Source organism: Acanthopagrus latus, chromosome 20, assembly GCF_904848185.1.
Source record: "Acanthopagrus latus isolate v.2019 chromosome 20, fAcaLat1.1, whole genome shotgun sequence".
Classification (NCBI taxonomy): Eukaryota; Metazoa; Chordata; class Actinopteri; order Spariformes; family Sparidae; genus Acanthopagrus; species Acanthopagrus latus.
The window spans coordinates 1,381,154-1,403,537 of record NC_051058.1 but is presented as its reverse complement, the minus strand read 5'-3'; the positions used below and the strand labels follow the sequence as shown (position 1 = coordinate 1,403,537).

Sequence of the window (22,384 nt, the reverse complement as noted above, 5' to 3'; positions counted from 1 at the left end):
AGCAACTTTGATACAGCGACTGAGGGTCAGACACGTTTAATCAAACAGCAGACCTAACACGTATCAGGTATGTTTTGACCAGAGAAAACCTGAACAAAGAGGCAGATCTGAGGACAGCTACGTCTTCTCTTTCCGTTTTCAATATCTGTTGTAGCTACGGTGACCACAGACGCATTCGGCTGACGGTCGCCAGTTAACATAGCCCCGCGTTAATCCGAAACACCAGTGAGCTACGTTACGTCAATTAGCATGTTGTGCTAAAGGACAGTGTGTTAGATGCCCAGGAGCACCTTGGCAGTCGAACGACTTCTTTTGTGTTGATATAGACGTAACTACGTGTGTAGTGTTAGCTGCTGGTACGAGAGACCCGATCTGACAGTACCAAAACTTTATCTGCAGTCAAGCAATCCCGACTTTGTTTTGTAGCCGGAGACAGGGGTTACCTGTCTGCTGTGCTACGATTAACGTTAGTTATATGAAGGCATGGACACAGAAAAGTTGCCTTGCAAATATGTATTGCTCACTTACTAAATCTAGTGTGAAGTGAGGGATTTGCATGGGTTTGCTTGGATTATTATTTGCCAGATTTTGCCTTAGCAAATTATTTTTTCAATCATCATTTCTGTATACATAGCTTTGTTTCATGTAACATGAGAAAACAGACACATAACGTATTCCTTCCTTTTGTGTTTAGCCAAGCACATCTGTACAGCAGTCTGTAGTGCATCATGTTGCCTGCCAGACAGACCAACCAGTGAAATGCACGGTTGGCACACAGCTGTCCATGAGAACTCTCCGGCCTCACTTCAGAAGCACAGGTTTGTTGAACAAAAGCATATGATGTAATGTTAGTCACTATGTTACTCTAATGTGTAATTTTGTTTTACTTTGTTATGAATATGGATTGGCTAATGAAAATTCTGTTTTTATCTATCAAAAGGCACACAGAAATCAGTGTCCTGTGCTGAGGTTGGAGTTGGCACCTCAAACATTCCCTTCTCAACTTCTCAACCATTCCTATCATCAACCCCAATCAAGAGACCATGCAAAAGGGCTCGCTTGGAACTGGAGGAGGAGGAAGAAGAGGATCTATTGGAGGGCAGTTCATTCATGGACATTCCCGACCCCAAGGATTCTACGTATAATCCTGTCACAGTTTTGTCTGAGTCAGTAGATGTGACGTGAGTAAATAACCTCAAAATCTCTTATATTTTTTTACATTATTTCTCTCAAGTAGTATGGGAGTTACTAATTTATCTTTGCAATTTTCATTTCCTACTAGACTGGAGCCTTCCTGCCCTGTTCATAAGACACCAACATATATTGTCTATGAAAAGTGTCTGATGGAGCTGTTTGAGGTGTGCCCTGTCTGTCAGCGTGTTTCAGACGTTCAGACAAGAAGGATAGGCACTTTCCTCTCTGTAGAACAGACATGCCCACATTGTCAGTTCTTCAGAAAATGGAACAGCCAGCCAATTCTGGGAAGCACACCAGCAGGAAACCTCCAGCTCTCAGCTGCAGTATACACCACAGGAGCATCTTTCTTTAAACTTGAAAAGGTAATGGAATAAGACTTTACTATGTAATTTAATTATTTTTGCATATCATATTGCTAAATGTTTTATAGAGCAGTATTTTACACATCTTGTCTGTCTGTCCTCAGATCTTCCGGGCAATGCAGCTGAAGATGTTTCAGTATGACACTTTTTGCCGTCATGCACGGTCATACATAGAGCCTGCCATCATACACACTTGGAAGACTGTGCAGGACGGCATGATGAAGCAGCTCAGTCAGCAGGAGAGTGTTATCCTAGGTGGCAGCTTAAGGGCTGACTCTCCAGGTATACTAGATTCTCTGATACATTGTACTCTAATTTTTTTGTTTAGAAATGTGGTTACTATGAAGTACAACAAAGTGATATGTAAAATGTAACATTTATATTTGAAGGCCACTCTTCCAAGTTTGGCAGTTACTCAATGATGGACCTGAGGAGCAACACTATTGTTGACATACAGCTGGTTCAGGTGAGTTCAAAGGTGTGATCTGTATTCAGGGTAACTAATCTGTGTTTAAAGAGTGCTTTTAAAAATCATTTTGTTTAATAGAGACTTACGTTCTATTTTTGTGTTCTGATCAGAGCAACGAAGTCAGTGGAAGTTATCACATGGAGAAAGAATGTCTGAAGAGGAGCCTTGCTCTCTTGGAGGCACGTGGTGTTGCATTGGACAGCATTGTCACAGACCGTCACCCTCAGATCCAGAAGTTCCTGAGGGAGGCCAAAGTGACACAGTACTACGATGTCTGGCATATTGAAAAAGGTATTTGTTACTGTGTTTGTATGTTGGAGGGTGAAAATGAGGATAAAATGCCCTTGCTCGCAGGTCCACAGACTATATGTTCCTAGTATCATAATTACTAATGTGTTACATGGGTTATGGTTAGGTATTTTGTTTTCAACATATACTGTTTATCTGAACGTGACTGAAATATTGTTTTATTAGGACTGTCCAAGAAACTGGTCAAGATAGCCCAGAACAAAGACTGCGAGAAGCTGAAGAAGTGGCTTCGCAGCATCAAGAACCATGTGTACTGGACAGCAGCCTCCTCTACATCAGGGCCAGAGAGAGTGGCTAAGTGGACATCCATTCTTAACCATGTCCAAGACATCCACACACATGAAGATCCTCTTTTCCCTCAGTGCTTGCATCCGCAGCGCACCTCAAGAGACAAGAGCAAATGGTTGACAGCAGGTAGATACACACCCAAAATCGTGTAAAATGTGATATGTTTATTTATAGATAGACCGCCTGAATTCACGTGATTGTTTTTTTTGTTTTTCCAGGAACACCAGCTTTCTGCAGGCTCGAAAAGGCATTGACTAATAAGAGAATTCTGAAAGATGTGGAAAAGCTCAGCCCTCACTATCAGACCTCATCGCTGGAGGCATTTCACAGCGTCATTCTGCGGTTTGCACCCAAAAATGTTGTCTTCCCATACCTTGGAATGTTATGCAGGTGAATAAAACATCGCCATCTGTTTAGTTCATTATAGTTTAGTGTGTATACTATGATTTTTAAAGTACTATTTTTCCACCCAAGACTCTACCTGGCTGCCCTCCATTACAATGAAAATACTGACCGACCACAGGCAACATCTACAAGTGGAGAGCTTCTGTTCAGAGTCAGCTTCCCCAAATCTAAGCATGGAGAATGCACTGCAAAGCCTGTGAAAGCAGAGCCAACATTCTGTAAGTTTCACAATCTTTTATTAAATAAAAAAATAAACATGGACACACAGGCAATAACACAAAAGGTTGAAAATAAACACAAATTAAATCTGATTTTTTTTTGCAAAATAAGGAGAATGTATAAATTAGGAGAAATAAGGAGACACTTGACAACACTGCAGCACAAGGCTTTTTGGTTCTAGTGCAATATTCTTGTAAACATTAATTTTTTGTTTATTGCGCTGCAGACTACGTTGATGCACTGTTGGACCTGATCTTCGAGAAGGTTTTCCAGGACCCTGGCCCATATGTGAACAAGGTGCTGAAGCTTGCAATCCCTGAAGACCTCTCGGCTCAGTATGAAAGACCTGGCAAGCTGGACATTATAGCCAGTTACGTGACAAGGTTCAACCAAGGACAGGTCTGAACCCAGCATACTGTCCTTCAGCTTCAGGGAACTCTCCACCATCCACAGCACCACACCGGCAGGCAGCACAACTCTCACTCTCTGCCCCAGAAATCCCCAGCACCAGCTTACAAAGCTTCTGTAGGCTAGGTATCTATATTGGCTGGACACAATTCAGTAGAAAGTCAGCACTGAATGTTCACATCCATGGCAACTGGCAAGTTTAACTGTTACACTTTAGATATTTATTTTGTATGTCTACAATTGTTTCTTTCAATAAAACATCTTTCCTAACTGTTCTGTGTGTTTTCATTGTTTCATATGTAGTTTTGATGTTACCAAGTTAAAGATAGTAAAGATAAACTATAAGCAATGTAAGATAGATTAAGCAGTTATGTACTTCATTACACTTTTGCAATAAATTCATAATAATTATGGTCCTAAAAAGCTTACCGCACTTTTCCCCTCAGACGTAAAGGTCCGTAGTCTGCCTGATAAATGTTCAGTGCATTCTGCAGTGAAAACACATTCAGGCAGACAGGTTCTAGGCCAGGATGGTCCAGCATGCAGGATGGTGGCTCAGGAAGCTGCTGTAGTCTTCGTGTAACCTAGAAGTTATAAAAGGTAAGTGAGTGACAATGGATTAAAGAAAAGAGACTGTAAAATAACAACCTTGTTTGCCCAGTGTTCACACTTGGGCATTTGTTCACAACTGCCACAGGAACACCTGTTTAAGCAGAATTTACATTATTCATTGGAAACCACAAAGCTAATCACGTCGCGTTGTTTCTTTTGTAATATTTAAAGTGTATAAACTGTTGGAACCGGTTCAAAAACAATACTGCTGGTAGAGAGGTGACGGGAGGCAACTGTGGCTTATTGAAAACTACAGTTGTTGGACATTGCTAGCTAATTACAGGTCGTCCCTGCAAATAAAAGCAGGTTCTCAATTGACTTACCTGGCCACATAAAGGTAAATAATATTACGAGGTTAAGGTTTTCTCTTGTAACGGCAATTGCTAGCTTCTTCGTTACTGCAACTGAAGAGCAGTAAACGCCAGTCGAGGTTTGGCTAAGCTTTGTTATGTAAACACTCGAGGCAGGAGAAGGGGGTTGTGATGTGTAACCGCGCGGGGCAGACGGCTACTAAGCCCGTAAAACGTTCGTGTGTCTACGCAGTAACCTACAAGAAATGTCGAGGTTAAAAAAAAAAAAAAGTTAAATACTAACCACTGAGAAACATCTATGTTCATTCTTGGCTGCTGAACTTCTTCGGGAGCCTCTTCTTGTTCTGGGTCGGACTCCGGCTCAAACATATATGGTTGCACCACAGTTTGTTGTCCGGCGGCCATTTCTTCCGGTAACTCAGCCGTTGCCATGGTCACACAATGCCGCCCTCACGTCTTCCGCTGGCAGGGAGAGGTAGGCGGTGCAAATACATCTTTGGGCGGTGCACGCAGTAGCTCATTAGCATTTAAAGGGAGAGGCATTGAAACCGGCCGCTCTCTCTTCTTCATCCTCTCTTCCACTGCCTGTCTTCTCTTCTTCTCATCCCTGTTCTGCCTCTTGTCCTAACCCCACCTTATTGGTTATTTGTTTTTTTGACTCATGTTCTTCTCTTAATGCCGAAATTGTAATAGTCTGTTATTAAGAAGGAGGTTTCAGGAGGAGTAGAATAAACAGGATCAGAATGTGTTACATAGAGACTTGAGAGGACGGTAGACTCAAAAGTGCTATATAAATGCAACACAAACATCATCATGTCCATCCAATTCTGAAATTGCCAGTATGTCTTCTAATTTTTAACAGCAAGTGTGTGTATCTGCTTATAGTTTCTGTCAAACACTAAATTGAAGTGAGCTGTTGCAGGTTACTTTTTATTAGTTCTCTGACTGCTTCCATTGATAGATGCTGGAGGTTAAAGGTAGAGCCACTACACTCCTTGTGCATTCCTCAGCCAAACAAACCCCAGGACTCTGCTGTCCACCAGCTGCTAACAGCTGACTGGCTCTCCTCCTGCCAAATACAAATTTGTCATTCTCAAAGCATCAAGAAAAAAAGGATTAGTTCCATGTTCATACTGAGTTGACTGTGTTATATAGAACTGAACAGCATCGTATTTATTGCAGGTCTTGCAATGAGCAGCTACCAACATAGTGCTGTAATAAGTCTGGCCATGGGAGACTGCAACTGTAGTAACAGCATGAGAGGACACACTCCATTGCACACAACGCTCACTTTCAGCTTGTCCACATACTCATACATACAAAAATCCCTTTCATCCCAGTGGCATCCCAGGGAGGATCTTGGTTCAATCCTAAACACATTTTCTATCGTCCCAAAGACAATGGGTTGCCATTAGTCTCTAGTGTGTGTGTGAGAAAATTCAACCTTAACTGAAAAACTTCCAGAGAGAAAGACGGAGAGAGGAGGAGAGTGAACAGAAACAGCAGTGGGAAGAAAAAAAGACTTTTAATGGGGTCCTTCAAATTGAAAAGAGTTCTCCCCTGGATGTGTGGGAATCCAATTCCCTCCAATCCACAGGGATTGGCATTGAGCAGGGTAAATAAGGATGGATTGTTTGTCTATTAGCCTGCTGTGTTGTGAATCCACTGCTTAAAGGTAAAGTGAAAGGAGCCACCGCAGAAAGACACACACACATACCCACAACCTCTCTGTCTGCGCCACCGTTTAACCTCCTTCTCCCACTTTCCTTTCCACAGTTTCTGTATCTATCACACACACAACCAAGACAACTACTCCTAACAAGGATGCTAAACCTACACACACCCACAATTGGCCATTCACACCTCTCCTGACACACACACACTTACTTTTAAATAAGCGCATGGTCTCCACCAGACAATTGTGTTTCCTGGATGTGTGGCGTAGCAGAAAGCTCTTCATACAGAAAATACTGGGTGAGAAATGGATTAACTGCCATGATGCAATTGAGAGTAACCTGCCATTTCTCTGAGTGCAGAAAAACTAAAGGGCTACTTCAACAATGATGATGATGGAAAGGAGGGGGTAACATAAAAAAGACAGATTACAAGATGGTGAGGGGGCTGAGACGAGGACAAGAAAAGGTTACCACAGAGAACACATTCAAAATATATGGAACTGAATGAAAAAGTACAAAGCTACAAAGACCACAGACAGGCAAAAGATCTTCTAATGTATCTTTATCATGCAATGATTTTGTGTGGGTAAATCAATAATAGAAGTTTTTGCATTTGGAAAAAGAGAGCGAGCTTTATTATACCCTTTCACACTGGCTTAAAAACCCACTCATAACTGCTAACATCTGTTTTTTGTGTGAAATGTGAATGTAAATTATCAATATTTAATCATAAAGTATGCAGTAGCTCCTTTTCAGGCACAATGCTATAACATGTTGAAGTTTAGGCCATTGGCTTGTTAGTATCTTTCCAGCTTGAACATCTTTTGGTTGGTGCTGACTTTTAAATAAAGGCTGGTGTTAAAGGAGCAGTTTGTCATTTCCAGCCACCTGTTTCAACTGAATAGGGGGCAGCATGTCCCCCTTTCTCATTTAGTTTTAAGCCTTTCTGCCATTTATCTTATGTATTAATTCTTTCTATACAAACTCGTTATTGCATGTTAGTAAAATGCTTATCAGAGACCAGAAAAGAAGAAAGCTATATCACTCCTTAGCAACCTTTGTAACCAGCTCCAGAAAAAAAAACAAAAAAAAAAACAATGTGTGCAACTGCCACAAACTGTCTCCAGACTTAGTGGGAATTGTGGTTTTGTTCTGGGAGCTGTTGGTTGAAATTATGATAAAAGTCATTTTCCAGGAGCTTCTGCATCTTTATGTTAACTGAATAACTAACCAAGGCTTCAACACAACACAACTTCCACACAACTCGGTAGCCTCCGGTCAGCACGACTTCCTCATCCTCAGTGTACTTTTCGATTGATAGGATGTCTGATGAAGAGGACTGGGTGTCTGGATGAATTGTGCTTCCATCCTTTTGCAGCAAGGAGCTTGCCAACTTGTGTTTGACACTCCTGGTAAGACAGTAAGCTACACAGCAACCCATCATACACATCTGCAAATTAGGCAACATACGGACAAAACACTACCCAAATCTGACCAGAGATGGCAAAAAAGATATTTCAAGGCTCATCTGCCACCCACTCTGAAAACTTAAGCCCTAAATCCATCAACAACACGCCCACGTCTAATCCAGCAGTGCTACACTCTGGCACTTGTTCAATAAGAGACTACATAGTTATCAGCATAGAGTATGTGTCTTGCTGTCTTCAGATACTGCACAGATTCAGTGAACTAAAAACAAAGCTTTTCACACAGAATACAGCAGCTATGAACAACAGATGCTGTAAGACATATTATCTATGTGCAGCAAATTTGAACTGATTATTCAGTTTGCTCTGTTGTTAGAATCATACAGGGGGAAAGGGAGTTCCAAGGTCAGACAGCCAAAATACTACCTGTGCTGGTTGTTGTGAAGCTCATTGTGCCCCAAGAAAAATAGGGTTCTAATGCTTTTTTGTTAACATATCCCATTCAAATATTAAAAGCAGTGATGTATTTGTCAGTCCCTCAATACTTTCTAGAGAGATGCATTTTTAAAAAAAAGCTCACAAACATATAGTTCCATTTATGGAAAAGGCTTTGTGATCTCCTGAAGCAGCTGGCCACTGCACTTTTTGATTACCATTACTCTAATAGATGGTGTATTTTGAGTAGAGGATTAATCCACATTTGGTCTTCTAGTGAGTATTTGGGGCAGAAGGACACTGTACATGTGATCAAGTGAAAATAAATTCTACAGTGTGCGTTTATTGCAATAATGAAACTTGACGCCGGCTGCTCCTTTTACTTGCTTCTCGCAGAAAGAAAATCAGGGCTGTGTTCTTCCCTCTCTCCCCTCTGCTGACTACTCTCGGATCATCCTCATCCCATAAATAATAAAACAATAAAGCACCGTATTCATCTCAACAAGTAGCAAGTGTCATAGATAAAAATTTAATTGGACTCTCTCCATTTACCCTCTCTGTAATTGTTGAGCACAAGGCCAAGCACTATCAGTATGGCAGAGGGAACAGGTTAAGAGGGCCAGCTGGGCCGCTGTAGATTCAGCCCGAAACCCAGGCTGAGAGATTACCCACAGAGGTTCATCTGATACAGAAACAGCTGGAGTGTGAAACTAAGCCTGTGATTAACAGCAGCACAGGTGGGTGGGCTATGCACTTTGAAGGCAGAAGACACACGGTTGAAAGCTGCAGAGAGTCATCAGTTACATTCATGTCGCATGTGGATGTGGATCAGATCTGCACACATGCCTGCACAAACTGTATATACATTGAACTTATTGCATTGGTTCTGTCTTCCATCATAATGTGTGCTTTCAAGGTTCTGGAGCCAAACACACATCCATTACTATGGCTTCTTTTTTCCTGGTCAGGCATCCAGACACTTTATTTTACAGCGGGTATTCTTATGATGACAAGGTACAGGCTGCTTTGATTTACTGTGCTACCATGCTCGGGGGTTAAAAATGGAAAAGTGATAAACAGTAGCTCAGTTCACACATACTGTGTCTTCCTCCGTGTGAAAGTCTCAGAGGGGTGAAATTTCACTCCAGCACTGATCCACCTCTGGAGGTAGCATCAGAGGTGCAGCATTGGTGAACCAAACCAGTGTGAATGGATAAACTGGCGTTGCGTAGTGTGGGGGTGTCGGTCTGACAGTCTGATAACTACACAGGTCCCTCACTCAACTAAATAAAAAGACAAATATCCCACAAAGAAACTTTGTCACTTTCCAGGATGCATGATGGGTTAGTATCTCAATAACGGGTAAGCGGGTTAAGATTGACAGAGGGGACACCTTGGGAAACACCTTGAAAAACACACCGACATCATCATGACGTGCACTGCCACACCTCTTTAGGAGCTGCTTCGCTCTGTGTGAACAAAAAAAACGACAGAATTTGCAAGGCACTGCTGCAGCGATAATGGGGTGTCTCTGTGTGAAAAGGGCTAGGGTGAGAGGGGAACCCACCCTGAGATCCACGACAGGAGAGGATATGCGTGTTGGTTCTATATGTGCGCACAGAAACATGTTTATAAATCCAGTGGAGGAACAAAGGAAGGGTGATGTTTTTAGGATTTTCTTTTTTCTGTTTTTGTCTGTTCTGGGTTGTACGAGTGTGATATAGTTATGAGGGCTAACAGGGAGTCAAGTTCACCAACGGAGTGTAACAGTACACAAAACATAGAGCCGATCCCAGCTGACATAGGTTGACCCAGAACAGGTCACCAGTTCATCACAGGGCTGAAATATAAAGACAAACGTTCATTCACACCTACCTGCAGTTTATAGTAACAATTTGACCAAGCCTAACATGCATGCCTTTGGACTATGGGAGTAAGGTGAAAAATCAAAGTAAAATATTTAAATCATAGGCTGATCCAACTTTTATCACAGCAAATCATTATATGACTCAGTAGTGTATATGGCCCCCGTGTACCTGGTATGCACTCCTGACGGTGTCTGACCATCCACTGGCCTGGGTCAGCGGATGGTGAGCCATCAGAGGCTGACTGCACCGGTGTAAGGTCTGACAATCTGAGGATTTCATCCCAGTACTCACTCAACAATCAAGGTACTGTTGGCTATGACATAAAGGTCTGTGCACCTTACAAAGACATGCCTTCCCAGACCATCACTGACCCACCGACATACCTGTCATGCTGGATAATGTTACAGGCAGCACAATGTTCACCAGGATGTCTCCAGACTTTCACGCCTGTCACACATGTTCAGTGTGAACCTGCTATCATCTGTGAAGAGAACAGGGTGCTAATGGCCGACCTACCAATTCTGGTGTTCTCCCGTGAATACCAATCGAGCTAACAGTTTGGTCAGAAACATGCACACCATTAACCTGCTGTAGGGCTCTGACACAAAGGAGAAAATACTGGTCCTGCTGCTGAGTTGATGTCCTTCTACAGCCCTGTCCAGCTCTCCTCGTGTAACCGTTTCCTGGTATCTCTTCCATGCTCCAGAGACTGTGCTGGGGGAAACAGTGAACCTTCTTGCGACTGCATGTATGGATGTGCCATCCTGGAGGAACTGGTCTACCTGTGCAACCCGACTGCCTGATGCCACCAGTAAGGACAGTAGAAGAACACAATACTAGAAAAGAATCAGTCAGGAAGGAAGGATAAGGAGAGAGCAACTGTATGTAGCCACCACAAGCAAAACCATTTGTTGTTGTCTCACTTTTGCCCCTCAATTGCACCTGTTGTTACTTTGATTTGCACCAAACAGGTGAAATTCATTCAGAATCACTATGCTTCCTAAATGGACAGATTGATATCTCTTAAGTTTAACTGACTTGGTTTTATATTGTACACACACACACACACTTTTAGATATGTCAGGGAGTAGTACAGTCTATAAGCATAATGGAATAAGAAGGAGCTGTTAAGTTGATAGATATACATTTGTTTTTAAATGTCTGTTTAATGCATATCCAGACTCAGTTCAGAAAGACAGCTGTACACATCCTCAGAAATCTATACGTACACTAGATGCAGTATGCTTATGCTAGGAGCAGTGCTGTACCAGTATGGGGATCTGAAGCATGTCATACCCTGGAACGATAGGTGGTGCTGTACTCATCTCAACTAGTGGTAATATAGCCACCTCTGGACTGACCTCTTTACGTCACCAGCAACAACAAACTCTGCCTTGGCATTCGAGAAAAATGCCGCACAAAGAGCGAGACGAATCTTTGTACATTTCGTATATGGTGTACATGATAATTACACAAACTAGATGCTCAGTGGTGCTCTTGCTTGCGGTTATTTCAGAGGAAAGACATCGACGTCGCCACTGTTGCCATCCTTCAATTTCCGGCTCACGGTCCCGGGAAAAAAAAATCTCAAGCCAAAATCCAAATCCAATCTGATGTAATGTATACATGTGTCAGGTTGGGGGTTTAAAGGGGAAAACTATGGAAAGGGGAGGTGGACCCAAAAGCAGTTAAAGAGGGGGCAAGATAAGGGGAACAAAAGGCGAGTTTTTAATACACAAAGCTAAATGCAACAATCACGGTGCGTGAAACCAAGGAGGTCCAAAAAAACCCAAAAACAAAGTAGCAAAGAAAGCAGCAAGACAAAGTAGCAACAAAAGAAAACAGCAAGACAAAGTACAAATCAAAAATCAAAGTTCAACTCAAACATGGAAAACTCAAAACCAAAACTCACCAAGCAGGGGACAGGAGCTCGGACAGGAGCTCGAACAGGAGCATGAACAGGAGCATGGACAGGAGCATGGACAACCAAAGACAGAATACAAACAATGACCAGACAGGGAGTGAAGGGAACACAGAGACTAAATACACAGACACTGATGATCAGATGAGGAACAGGTGAGGAGAGAGGAGGCCAGGTGAGGTAACGAGGGGGAGGAGCACATGAGAAAACATGAAGGGAACAATACAACAGACAGAGGGAGCCAGAGGGGAGAACATAGGAGAAACTTAAAGGACGAGACATAAGAGGGCATGGAAATTCAACAAGGGAAATAAACAGGGAAGCTTAAAGGACACATGAGGGCATGGGAAAACAAAACATGACACAGGACATAAATCAAATACAAGAAACCGAAAACCAGATATCAGAACACAACACAAACAGGAATCATGACAACATGCATGGGTAATGCAACTATCAAGCAAATAATCTAGGTGTTCAACAAGAGAAATCCGATCTGGTCTGATTTTAGTCAGACTCAGGTGTATACATGCATTTTAAAAATCTGATCATAGTCGGACTAACCCAATAATTCGGTTTTCTTGAGTGTGATGTAAACGCACTGAGTGAGCAAGTCAGCAGCAACAGGGACAATAATGGTACAACAAGAGAACATGTGCCACCTGGTGATATCCTCCGGTAACCCAAGTAGTGTTTCAGCAAGTATGTGGACAACTACGCTCACCATGCAGATGGTTGTTATGTGAACATGTAGGTCAACAAAAACTTTGATCAGCCACAAAATTAGAAACAGATGTAAAGAGAGGTAAATATTTTCATCAGCCAGTACAGTTCATGTTTTGCTAGGAAACCTTGGGTCCTGGCTTTCATGTGAATGTCACTTGACACATACCGCTTGTCCAAATTCTGTTGTGGACCAAGTACATGCCCTCATGGCAACAGTACTCCCTAATGGTTATATAGTCAGTCAACTCTGCTTACTTCCATCATGTGATCAGTCAAATGTGATCCTGCTACAATGTGCGGAAAGTAATGTTGTTTGTGTATGCCCAATGTTGTGTAGCACCAGTAACACCAACTACTATGCAATCAATGTGATGCCTGAGTGTGAAGCTGGGTCTCTTAAACAAACTACTCTCACATGCTCTCATGTCCTTGAGTCTTGAAGTAGGGAGTGTGACCAAATGTTGTATATAATAATTCTGTGACGATAAACATGCTTTATATAGTAAGATCATCTTTTTGAACTGCACTGAATGATTTGGTTAACAAATCTTTGTTACTTTCTTTAATAAACTGGCACTACTGATTCAGTACACTGACAAATCTGCTTTGCCCATCATTACTCAGCCTGTAGAAACAGGCCATGACATTTACTTTGTGCTGCACACATGCTAGTGTCATGGGGCCAAACAAAGATACACTTTTGGATGAAAGGTTAATAGTTTGCAGGTTATACAGAGGAAAGGACATTACACTTTCTTCTTCATGCTCAAGACACATCCAGGGGCCTGAAAAAGAGCTGGCTGCTTGCTCTGCGCTTCATCCCAGCGCTGGGTTGAAGCGCTTGTGGGCTGAGGAAAACTGCTGCATGTGCATCTTGTCTCTATGACAACAATATAATGGCAACCACCACTGTATTATCAACACTGCCCCTTCGTGATTTACTATCCATTATTTGACATCAGAGCAAGGGGGATGTGGGGGCATGACATGATTCATAGGAGATGAAAATACTGTGAATATTGTTGCCAAGGCCAGAATAAAGAAAAAAGAGCCAAAACTAGTCATCTTCTTTTAAATGTTGTGGTAGGCTTTGTACCAGACAGCCACCCCATGCTATACGTATATATTTCTTTGAAAATCACTGATGATTACCAAAACTATGCTTAGACATGCATGCACACACACACACACACACACACACACACACACACACACACACTTAAACAAAAAGCTGCCAGGCTACTTAAGGTCCATCCTACTCATGGTTCTATCTCCACTGGACCACAAGGCTGCAGAACTGGAAAGCCTGAATGCTAAAACAATACAGAACCTCCTACCACTGTCCTTCAAGTCGCCCACTTGCACTGGCCTTCTCTATTTCAAGCTCCAACTGTATAGCAACAAGTCTGTAACCATCAGGCAGGGATTCGTTTTTTTGGTTTTTTATCATAATCCCCCAGGAAATCATTTTGTTTGTTCTTTTTCGGGTGGAAATAGCCAACGTGTGGGTGTGTAGGTGGCAATATTCAGTGCTGGGATCAATAGCAGAGGTAGTCATTCAGGCTGGTAGACTCCATGACAACAGAAAGGTTTCCTCCAACCAAAGGAGGAAAGATAGAAGGTTTGAGGTGATGCAAGAGGAAAGATGGAGCTAGGAAGAGGGTCAGATGGTTGGGTAAGGATGTTCTCAGAAAAAAGAGCAGGGAATAAAGTATGAAGAGTCAAGTGATGTCAAAATAGTGCTAGAGGAAAGAAACAGAGATTAATGTTAGTTAGATTGATAAACTTAAACATAACTCAGCAAACTAAGTAATGTAGTCCCATGCTGCTTTGATCATGGCAGGGACTGCATCATTCATAATTATGATGTCTCATTTTTGGATTGATCAAGTGTGTTGTTAAAAGCTTTTCAGCAACTTATTCGATTAGCCATAGTACCTTTGCTGCTTTATATCTAAAGCTAAGTGTTGCATCATAGTCAACTGGACTTGTTTCAGTTTCTTGAAGATGTTTTCGTCTCTCATCCAAGAGGCTTCTACAGTTCCTATAGCTAAAGGTTAGTGTCAGTCACTGTAGAACAGCCTCCAATCAAAACTAAAGAAAAAGAAGGAACACAGAATACAAAGAATAGTGTTTTTACTTTGCCATGGCTAGCATTTTAAACTGATCACGGCAACAACAATGCCTGCAGATTCAGCATCAAATGTTCCTACATTTGTTCGCCATATCGCCAAATGCACTGCCCAGTACGTGCTGCATGATGGAGGGGGGCTGCAGCAGTATATGCACGAGAGTGATTGGCACTACTCAGATACTGCCCTTGGCTCTGTTTGGTTGCATACTGCCAGGAGTGGTGGATTCTTTCAAATCAAATTAGGGCCACTGGGTGGAGCCACAGACAGTGGATCTTTACACAGATGACCTGTGTCTTATTCTACAGTCAGATCATACTGACAATTTTAGCAAATATGGCACAAAAATAGTACAGCTTTAATATAATAATACAAAAAAGCAACCAGCAGTTTGCATATATTTTTATATGATTAGTCATGGTAAGAGCAAATCTTTGTTTTGTTTTTTTTTGTTTTTTTGTTTTGTTTTGTTTTGTTTTGTTTTGTTTTGTTTTTTCCTTACTGTTAAACAACAATGAAATGGAAAATAGCCCATGTTGTTACTTTATTATATGCCAGATACTTCTCAGGTGCATGTCAAGCTATGCTGCACCAGTGCCTCATCTAGAGATCTGGAGTCTCGCCTATTTTTACTCCAACACAGGCGCAGTTCTCAGCCAAAACAGACCACAAAACAACCTGTAGACAGTCATATTGCCATCATACCAACCTTTCGTTAGAGCTGTAATATCTGTATCTGTAGAAAATGTCAGCGTAAACTGCAGCAGCAACACTACCTATGTGAACAGGAACACCCAAGTGAGCAGTAGCGAAGCAACGCAGCCACCACACACCTGGTATGGTCAGCCTCTCGGAGGCTCATTTTCCTGGGATAAAGAAATGTAAAAACCCCAAAAAAAAGTGTGGGGGAGGGGGGCAAAACCAAAGCGATAGGGGGAGTGATGGATTGAATAAGTCATTTATACCTTCTTAGCATGTTAAGTTGACAGTCAAGAGTAATAGTCTACAAAGCTCCCATCCTTGGGAGATGAGATTTAACACTGCTGGAGACGATGCTATTTACCATACTGCTCTTTTTTCACTGTGAAGTCAGGTCTTTTAAAAAGTTTTAATTTCCCACCTCAGAAGTTTGTTATTTTGCTTGAGGAAACAAAACTGAGGAGCAGTCCTGTTCCTCCTTTAGGCAGCTGTTTCCTTCTGTTTTATTGCACTGTTGACTAATGTGGGTGTTCTTCATTGTTTGCCTCGACATGATTTATTAAGACAGAGGATCAGCTAACAAGACTGTCAATGCAGCCGTTGTCATCTCTTAATTTCATCTATTCATCTTATAGCAGTGGAGACAGAAAAGTCAACCAAATAAGAGCTCACAACTTGAAAATAAGTTTAGAGAGGAAAAAAAAATACAAATGATGCTTTTAAGTTTCCTCACAACAAAGGATGAAGTTAGAGACATTTGGATGCAGCTAATTCTCCACAGAAGGTGAAAGAATACTGCAGATATATTTTTTCAGGTGTCATAGGGTAGTTCAGTAACAGTGAGGAGCGACTGCCCTCACAAGAAATGCAGCATTCAAGGAGAAGTAGAGGGAGCGTCATGTCGATACAGAGCCTAAAATCATTCTGCTACTCTGGATGATCAGTGTGCCCTGCCTGCTTGGTCAGTGGACTTACACTGTAAGTTCTGACAAGTGGACTTACACTCGCTCATGACAAGTGACATAAGTCCAAGTAGTCATGGTGCCTAACCCTAACCAAATCACAATTGTTTAACATTGTTGACACAGTCCAAAACTCATGTCATAGTGTGTGAAATGTTAGTCAGCAAGTTTTATTTTGAAAGTGTGACCAGAAATTGCATATAACATATAATTGCTCACTTGAAGCGTGGTGCCTTATTTTTTAAAGTGTACCTGGAAAATGTATGTTACATATTATTGCTAACTTGACCATGGACCCCTTCATATGCGTAACTGACCTTAGAGGTGTAGGTAGACTGTCGTAGTTTGAAGCTTAAGGCCACTAACAAAGCTGCGGTACTTGATTAGTTTGGAGTGAAATGTGTTGGTTTGACAGTCTTTAAGAATTAGGAATAACACTATGATTTTGATAACAATATGGAACAAAGACTGGAGCTCAAATGCGGACCCTTAGATTTACATTCACAACCTAAGAATGCAAGCAGCAAATAACAGTCTAATCACACTGGTTTTAAAGAAGAGAGTTTGAAATCTTGAAGAGTAGGGATTTGATCCCAGAACCAGGGCATTTAATGGAACAAAATTAGACGGGCCAAACAGAAGTATTATGGCTATTAAAACGGATGATGCTGCTTCAGCACCAGCTATTGGTAACACATTTGTTATGGTCATTCAGAAGTCATATCAAAATGTCTACCATATTTGTTAGCAATAGCACAAAGTGGTCAGGACATAACATATCTGTATATGTTTGTACTGTACATATGTAGAGGTTTGAGGTGACTAACAGTAAGACAAAGGGAGAGGGATCTCATCAAAAGGACCATGCTTTACAGCCTCAATAGGCAGAATGGGGGCACCTGTGTGCACCTGCAGATTTTTCACCTTAAACTCCATTGAGTGCACACTTTAGCAAAGCTCAAACTCAACATCCTATAATAAGGAGAATTGCCACTGCACATTTCAGCAGTGTCCCAGAAGCAGCTCTTGGCTATGCAGAAATGTTTGTAGGAGGCGGACTGTGGCCTTGTCAATTTATACAGAGCAGATTGAGCCAGACAGGAAGCCGGACAGCGGAATGGCATTGTGCATCCAGGCAATTTCCTGCAGAAAATCTATCCAGACTCGGCATCAACAGTGCAACAAATATGGAAATATTAACAGTAAACGCACCTAAAACTGAGAACAAAACCGTTCAACTATGTAGCCCACATGACCATGGTACAGGTGAGAAAATACGGAATAGTCAAAATAAGCAAGTCAGCCAGGCATGACGATCCGCTTCTGAAATGCTCCCAGTTGGATATGAAGTCCTGTGAGGAACAGAACAAAACAGCACTTGCGGGTAACAGAGATGTGTCATCTGGAATCAAGGGGTTAGAATTGTCACTCCAATCTGGATTTCGTCTCCTGCCGCCAATGGTTTTCTAGCTAGGTTTTCTTTGTGTCAGCATGCATTAAAATTTAAAGCATGCTGAACACAACATGATACATTTGTATTTGCTTTCTGAACATGTAACAGAAGGGAGCAGTAAAAACAAACCAGCAATTGAGCAAATGGCCCAGTTGGAGTGGGGTTTTAGTGTTCAGGTTGGAAGTTCAGCCATTGCTACTGAATGATTGGAGCAATTATTGGAAGAGGTGAAGTGAGCTGGCTGCATTTCGAAGAATGACCATCCAGCTCCCTATCGAGATGTCAGAGTGATTGATTGGCCTTGAGACTGAGCACTAATAGCTTCATCAGCCCCAGGACGTAGTTCTGAAAAGTGCACACGCATACAAAAACACCTACATCTGCACACACAGACACTCTTACATGCACATACAAAACTGTGTCAGTCGCTTTCTGCTAGCCCATTCCCTTCAACCCTGACATCCTGCACTCCCAATCAGTTTCTCCACAACGCATGCTAATTAAACAAAGTTCTCTCAAATTAACTTTGTCACTTCATTCCACTCTTTAACTGACTGCCCTCTCTCTCGCCTTCTCTCTTACCACCACATTAACACAACTTCATGTGGATTTGTTTCCTTTTAGTTCATTCTCTTTCCTCTCATTCTTCCTCTGGTTATACTCCTAACTCAAGGCCACCATTCTCCAAGCTCACAAATTCAAGTCTTAACAAGCCAATTAAGAGCCTTGATTTCCTCCAACCCCCACCTCTCCCCTCAACACATACCTCTCTCCTTTTCCATCTCTTTTTTACCCTTTCTTTCGATTTGGAACCTTGGTCTATTTTACCAAGCATCCCTGAAAATCCCCTAATCTGTAAGACTAATGCCTCCAATCTTTCCTTATTTTCTCTCACCTTCACTCAATCTTCATCTATTGGCTTTCTATAGTTGCTTTAGACCATGCAAGGGCTTGGAACCACTCCCTTTCTTTAAATGACACAACTTAAACAGCTACAAAGACGATGACCACCATCACATCCTATGATTAAGATCTTGATCTCTTTTATGCTTTCATTTGTTTTGAAAGCAAAGGAAAGTTAATGACAGTGTTCACATGAGCAGTCCTGGACGCCAGAAGTTTAAACAAAACCTGCTGACTCATGTTAACCAAGGTAGGTTTTACCTTCCTCAGTTTTCAAATGTCCTCATAAGTGTTCAGTGCAGTTTAAATCAGGCATCTGTGGAGGAGAGTCCATGACAGTCAGGAAGTTTGTGCAAAGCTTTGAGGTGTGCCCTTGTTTCATCTCGTAAGAACTGCTGTTCTTCCTCTGAGACCGCTACAAAACAGCCTTTGTTTACAGGACTGACAGGTTGTTTATTTTGCAAATTCTGCAGATGTTTTAACTCTCAGGAAACGAAGCTTGATTATTGATCTTCTAAACTCAATTCAGACCAAAGACATTTTAGATGTACATTATACATTTTAGGGCTTTTTTATTTCACATTCTTACACCAATGGCAGAGGTTAGGGTTAGGCTGCCATGCAAGGTTCAATTGCTCATTAGGAGCAAATGTGGGTCCAGTAACTTGCTCAAGGACACTTCGACATGCAGCTAGGGGCAACCGGAATTTGAACCAACAACCCTCCAATTAGTAGACGACATGCACTACCTCCTGAGCTACAGCCACCCTAGATGTGACTCTGGTGGGTGTGTGTAATTAGCTTTAAAACTCTGACAGATCTGCACAGGCTTACATTCATTAAATCATACAATCTGAAAGTTAGAATAGGAGGGCACACAGTTTTGGTGGACGGGGTTGTAGTATAAGTAGTCGCGTAAAGAATGAAAAACAGAACTTGACAGAGCAGTTTTAACCCGTTCACTGGCTTACTCACCATCACACACCTAGCCAGTCGATCAGAAATGCAGCCTGGACTGAACCGTGACTTTAATTCATAATTTATACAAGCTGTGTTTTCTTTTATCACACCAACCAACCTTACAGCATCAAACTCCAGAACACCTCATCACAGAGAGAATCTGGGCTGGTTTCACACGCAGCAGTGGTATTCTGTCACTTATCCATGAATTTCTGACATCCATGTCTTTATGAATCCGACCTTCAGTATTGTTACTTCCTTACTCCCTTCATCTGTTTTCTACAATAATTTGGAGACATCATCTTGTATACAACCTGTGTTCCAATGAGACTCATACATATGATTTGAATAATTCAGATCAATATGTATTAGTCATCTGTGTTGGGGTGTAATTAACAAAATAATGATCTAGAAGAGATAGCCAAGGGGCTGCGCTTGGATGGACAGCTGTGTTAGAAAGAACCTGTTGTGAGGAAAAAGAGAACAGGCTTTGTAATGAGGAGAATTAAAGGGCTTGATCTTCAAATCAGCAAGAGACTGAGAGAAAAAAGGAGGATGAGAAATGAACAGAAACAATGAGAAAACAAAGGCAGAGAAAAGGAGACATGAAAACATTATTCAAGCTCCTCAGGACGAGGGAGGTGAGGGGAAACTGCAGACAAAGAAAGATAATGCAACACTTCATTAATTTACCGCAATTCAGTTCTGTATGAATCTCATCAGTTGGCCTCTGTAAATCTAAGCTGACCACAAAGTGAAGCAGAGGGGTTCAAATATACCCTTCTCTTAAAGGTGGGTTGGGAAGAGCAAGCAGATAATTGGCTCAACTCTAAACTCGTTATCTGGGAACACACAATCAGTGAAATGAAGTCGTCCATTAATTAATCTCTCCGTAAAGTGCAAGCCTTGGAGGGTCTGGAGCAGTGCCTCTGTGTGACAGATATCTTTTCTATTATATGATATGATGATACTATTATCTGATAATCCCAGACTTCACATACTGTAGTTTCTGATTAGAAGCAGCTCAGTGTTGCCCTGTGCAGTGGGACAGAAGGCCTATTTTACCTCTTCTTAACATCCCATTAATATGATTTTACTCCTTATATTAAATTTGAATCATAGCATCCCCTGCTTGCTTCACTGTTTGAGTTGAAACCACTGTGGTAAGATTGACTTTGCATTTTACCTGTTTTTTGATGTCTCTCTCTTTGTTTGCCTGCGGACTTCTCTTTCTGGGCCTACCTGATTGTTACATCACCACAGGTTGTTAAAAGAATAGTGAAAAATGACAATAGAAATCCTGCATTTTTCAGCTCTGTTGTTGTTGTTTGTTCTCCGCCATTGTTTATAGTTTGGGCTTGAACTTATCTGACCAGGTAAGAGCAGGCACTGTTCCTGTATAGTTACAGACTAAAGCTTTGAGTTGGCAGGTTTTGTTACTCCCTCATCCTGGAGAACGAATTCTGGTTTTGAACAGCACAGTCCCAGTCGTAAGCATTATGTTAATATAATGTATGCATATTGTTGCCCCCCAACAATGAATTTCTACCTGCTCCAGCATCACTCAAAAACACATGTGTTGTAATCCAGACAGGCGAATAGTTAATATACTGTAGCCATGAAGTGTTAAGATGGGGACAAATCTTTAGAAACTAAAATTTCAACATCAACCAATACCCATCCAGATACAGGGACTTCAATACAATGCTGTGCCATTCCTGTGCCATTAATACAGTTCTTAACATTTATTTGAATGGAGATTCATCCAGTAACTTCTGTTGTCTGACTTCAGCAAAACAAACATGTAGACACAACAAGGCACCCCAATATCACTGCTGTCATCTCCAAGAACCATTACAAACATCTCCATCTACTGTCACCGTCCATCGAAGTGAAGATCCAGTGGATTCACTTATTTTTTGATGGAAATGTCCCAACAACAACTGGAAAACTATTATGGCTATGTCTGCAGATTCTCATGGGATTAAGACCACTGACGCTGTCTGTGATAATTACAAATTACAAAAAGGACCCCGAATTATACTAGTCTCATGTAATTAGGGCTTTGGTTTCTTAGAAAACAAATGGTTATAAAATCTATGACATTAACTAGGAAAAGTTCAGAATTGTGGGTAAATTAACATGGAGTGATTAAATGGAACTCAATATTAAATGTTTGAATCCTCATCGAATAGTCAAAGCAGTGAACTTTGCAGGATAGGCCTCACAAACCAGCACAGAACTGAACCTGTGTTCTCCCGACAGCCTTCAGCACTTTGTGTAGCTACAAGCACATGATATAGAAATGTCAGCTCGTAAATCACCACCCACTGATCATCCTAACCGGTCATAAATCAGACCACTGTGACCCATTTCACACTAATTAGAGCTAGATTATGTCCTATCATAAAACATAACTGTACCCACCATTAATTAGGCCTTGATAGGCCTCTGTGGAGCTCTAGAGGGCTTTCTGGGACCATATGCTGTGTATGCGTGCATGTGTGTGTGAGTGAGTGTGTGTGTGTGTGTGTGTGTGTGTGTGTGTGTGTGTGTGTGTGTGTGTGTGTGTGTGTGTGTGTGTGTGCATTCAGTGAGTAAGTTATCTTCACCTTCGACTGTGTTACCAACTGTGTAATGTT

At 41.7% G+C, this 22,384-nt stretch overlaps 2 protein-coding genes across 5 annotated transcripts in view; one reads left to right on the top strand and one right to left on the bottom strand.

The window, feature by feature from the left end:
• LOC119009647 (RNA binding protein fox-1 homolog 3-like) overlaps positions 1-22,384 on the bottom strand; it is a 504,213-nt gene that overhangs the window by 442,729 nt on the left and 39,100 nt on the right. The gene's annotated exons all lie outside the window — the stretch shown is intronic.
• On the top strand, positions 763-7,668 carry LOC119009639. The gene is made up of 11 exons (XM_037081102.1): positions 763-818; positions 941-1,181; positions 1,283-1,559; positions 1,664-1,841; positions 1,949-2,025; positions 2,139-2,319; positions 2,503-2,751; positions 2,844-3,015; positions 3,100-3,248; positions 3,476-4,257; positions 7,578-7,668. Exons 1-10 carry the CDS (start codon positions 785-787, stop codon positions 3,652-3,654), a joined length of 1,737 nt encoding a protein of 578 aa, XP_036936997.1. The 5' UTR covers positions 763-784; the 3' UTR covers positions 3,655-4,257; positions 7,578-7,668.

Bases quoted from the DNA above. Each gene is read 5' to 3' on its own strand.
- LOC119009639 (XM_037081102.1), top strand. From the start codon at position 785: ATGAGAACTCTCCGGCCTCACTTCAGAAGCACAG. The intron at 2,026-2,138 runs GTGAGTTCAAAG...TGTTCTGATCAG, and splicing joins TTGACATACAGCTGGTTCAG to AGCAACGAAGTCAGTGGAAG. The intron at 2,320-2,502 runs GTATTTGTTACT...TTGTTTTATTAG, and splicing joins TGTCTGGCATATTGAAAAAG to GACTGTCCAAGAAACTGGTC.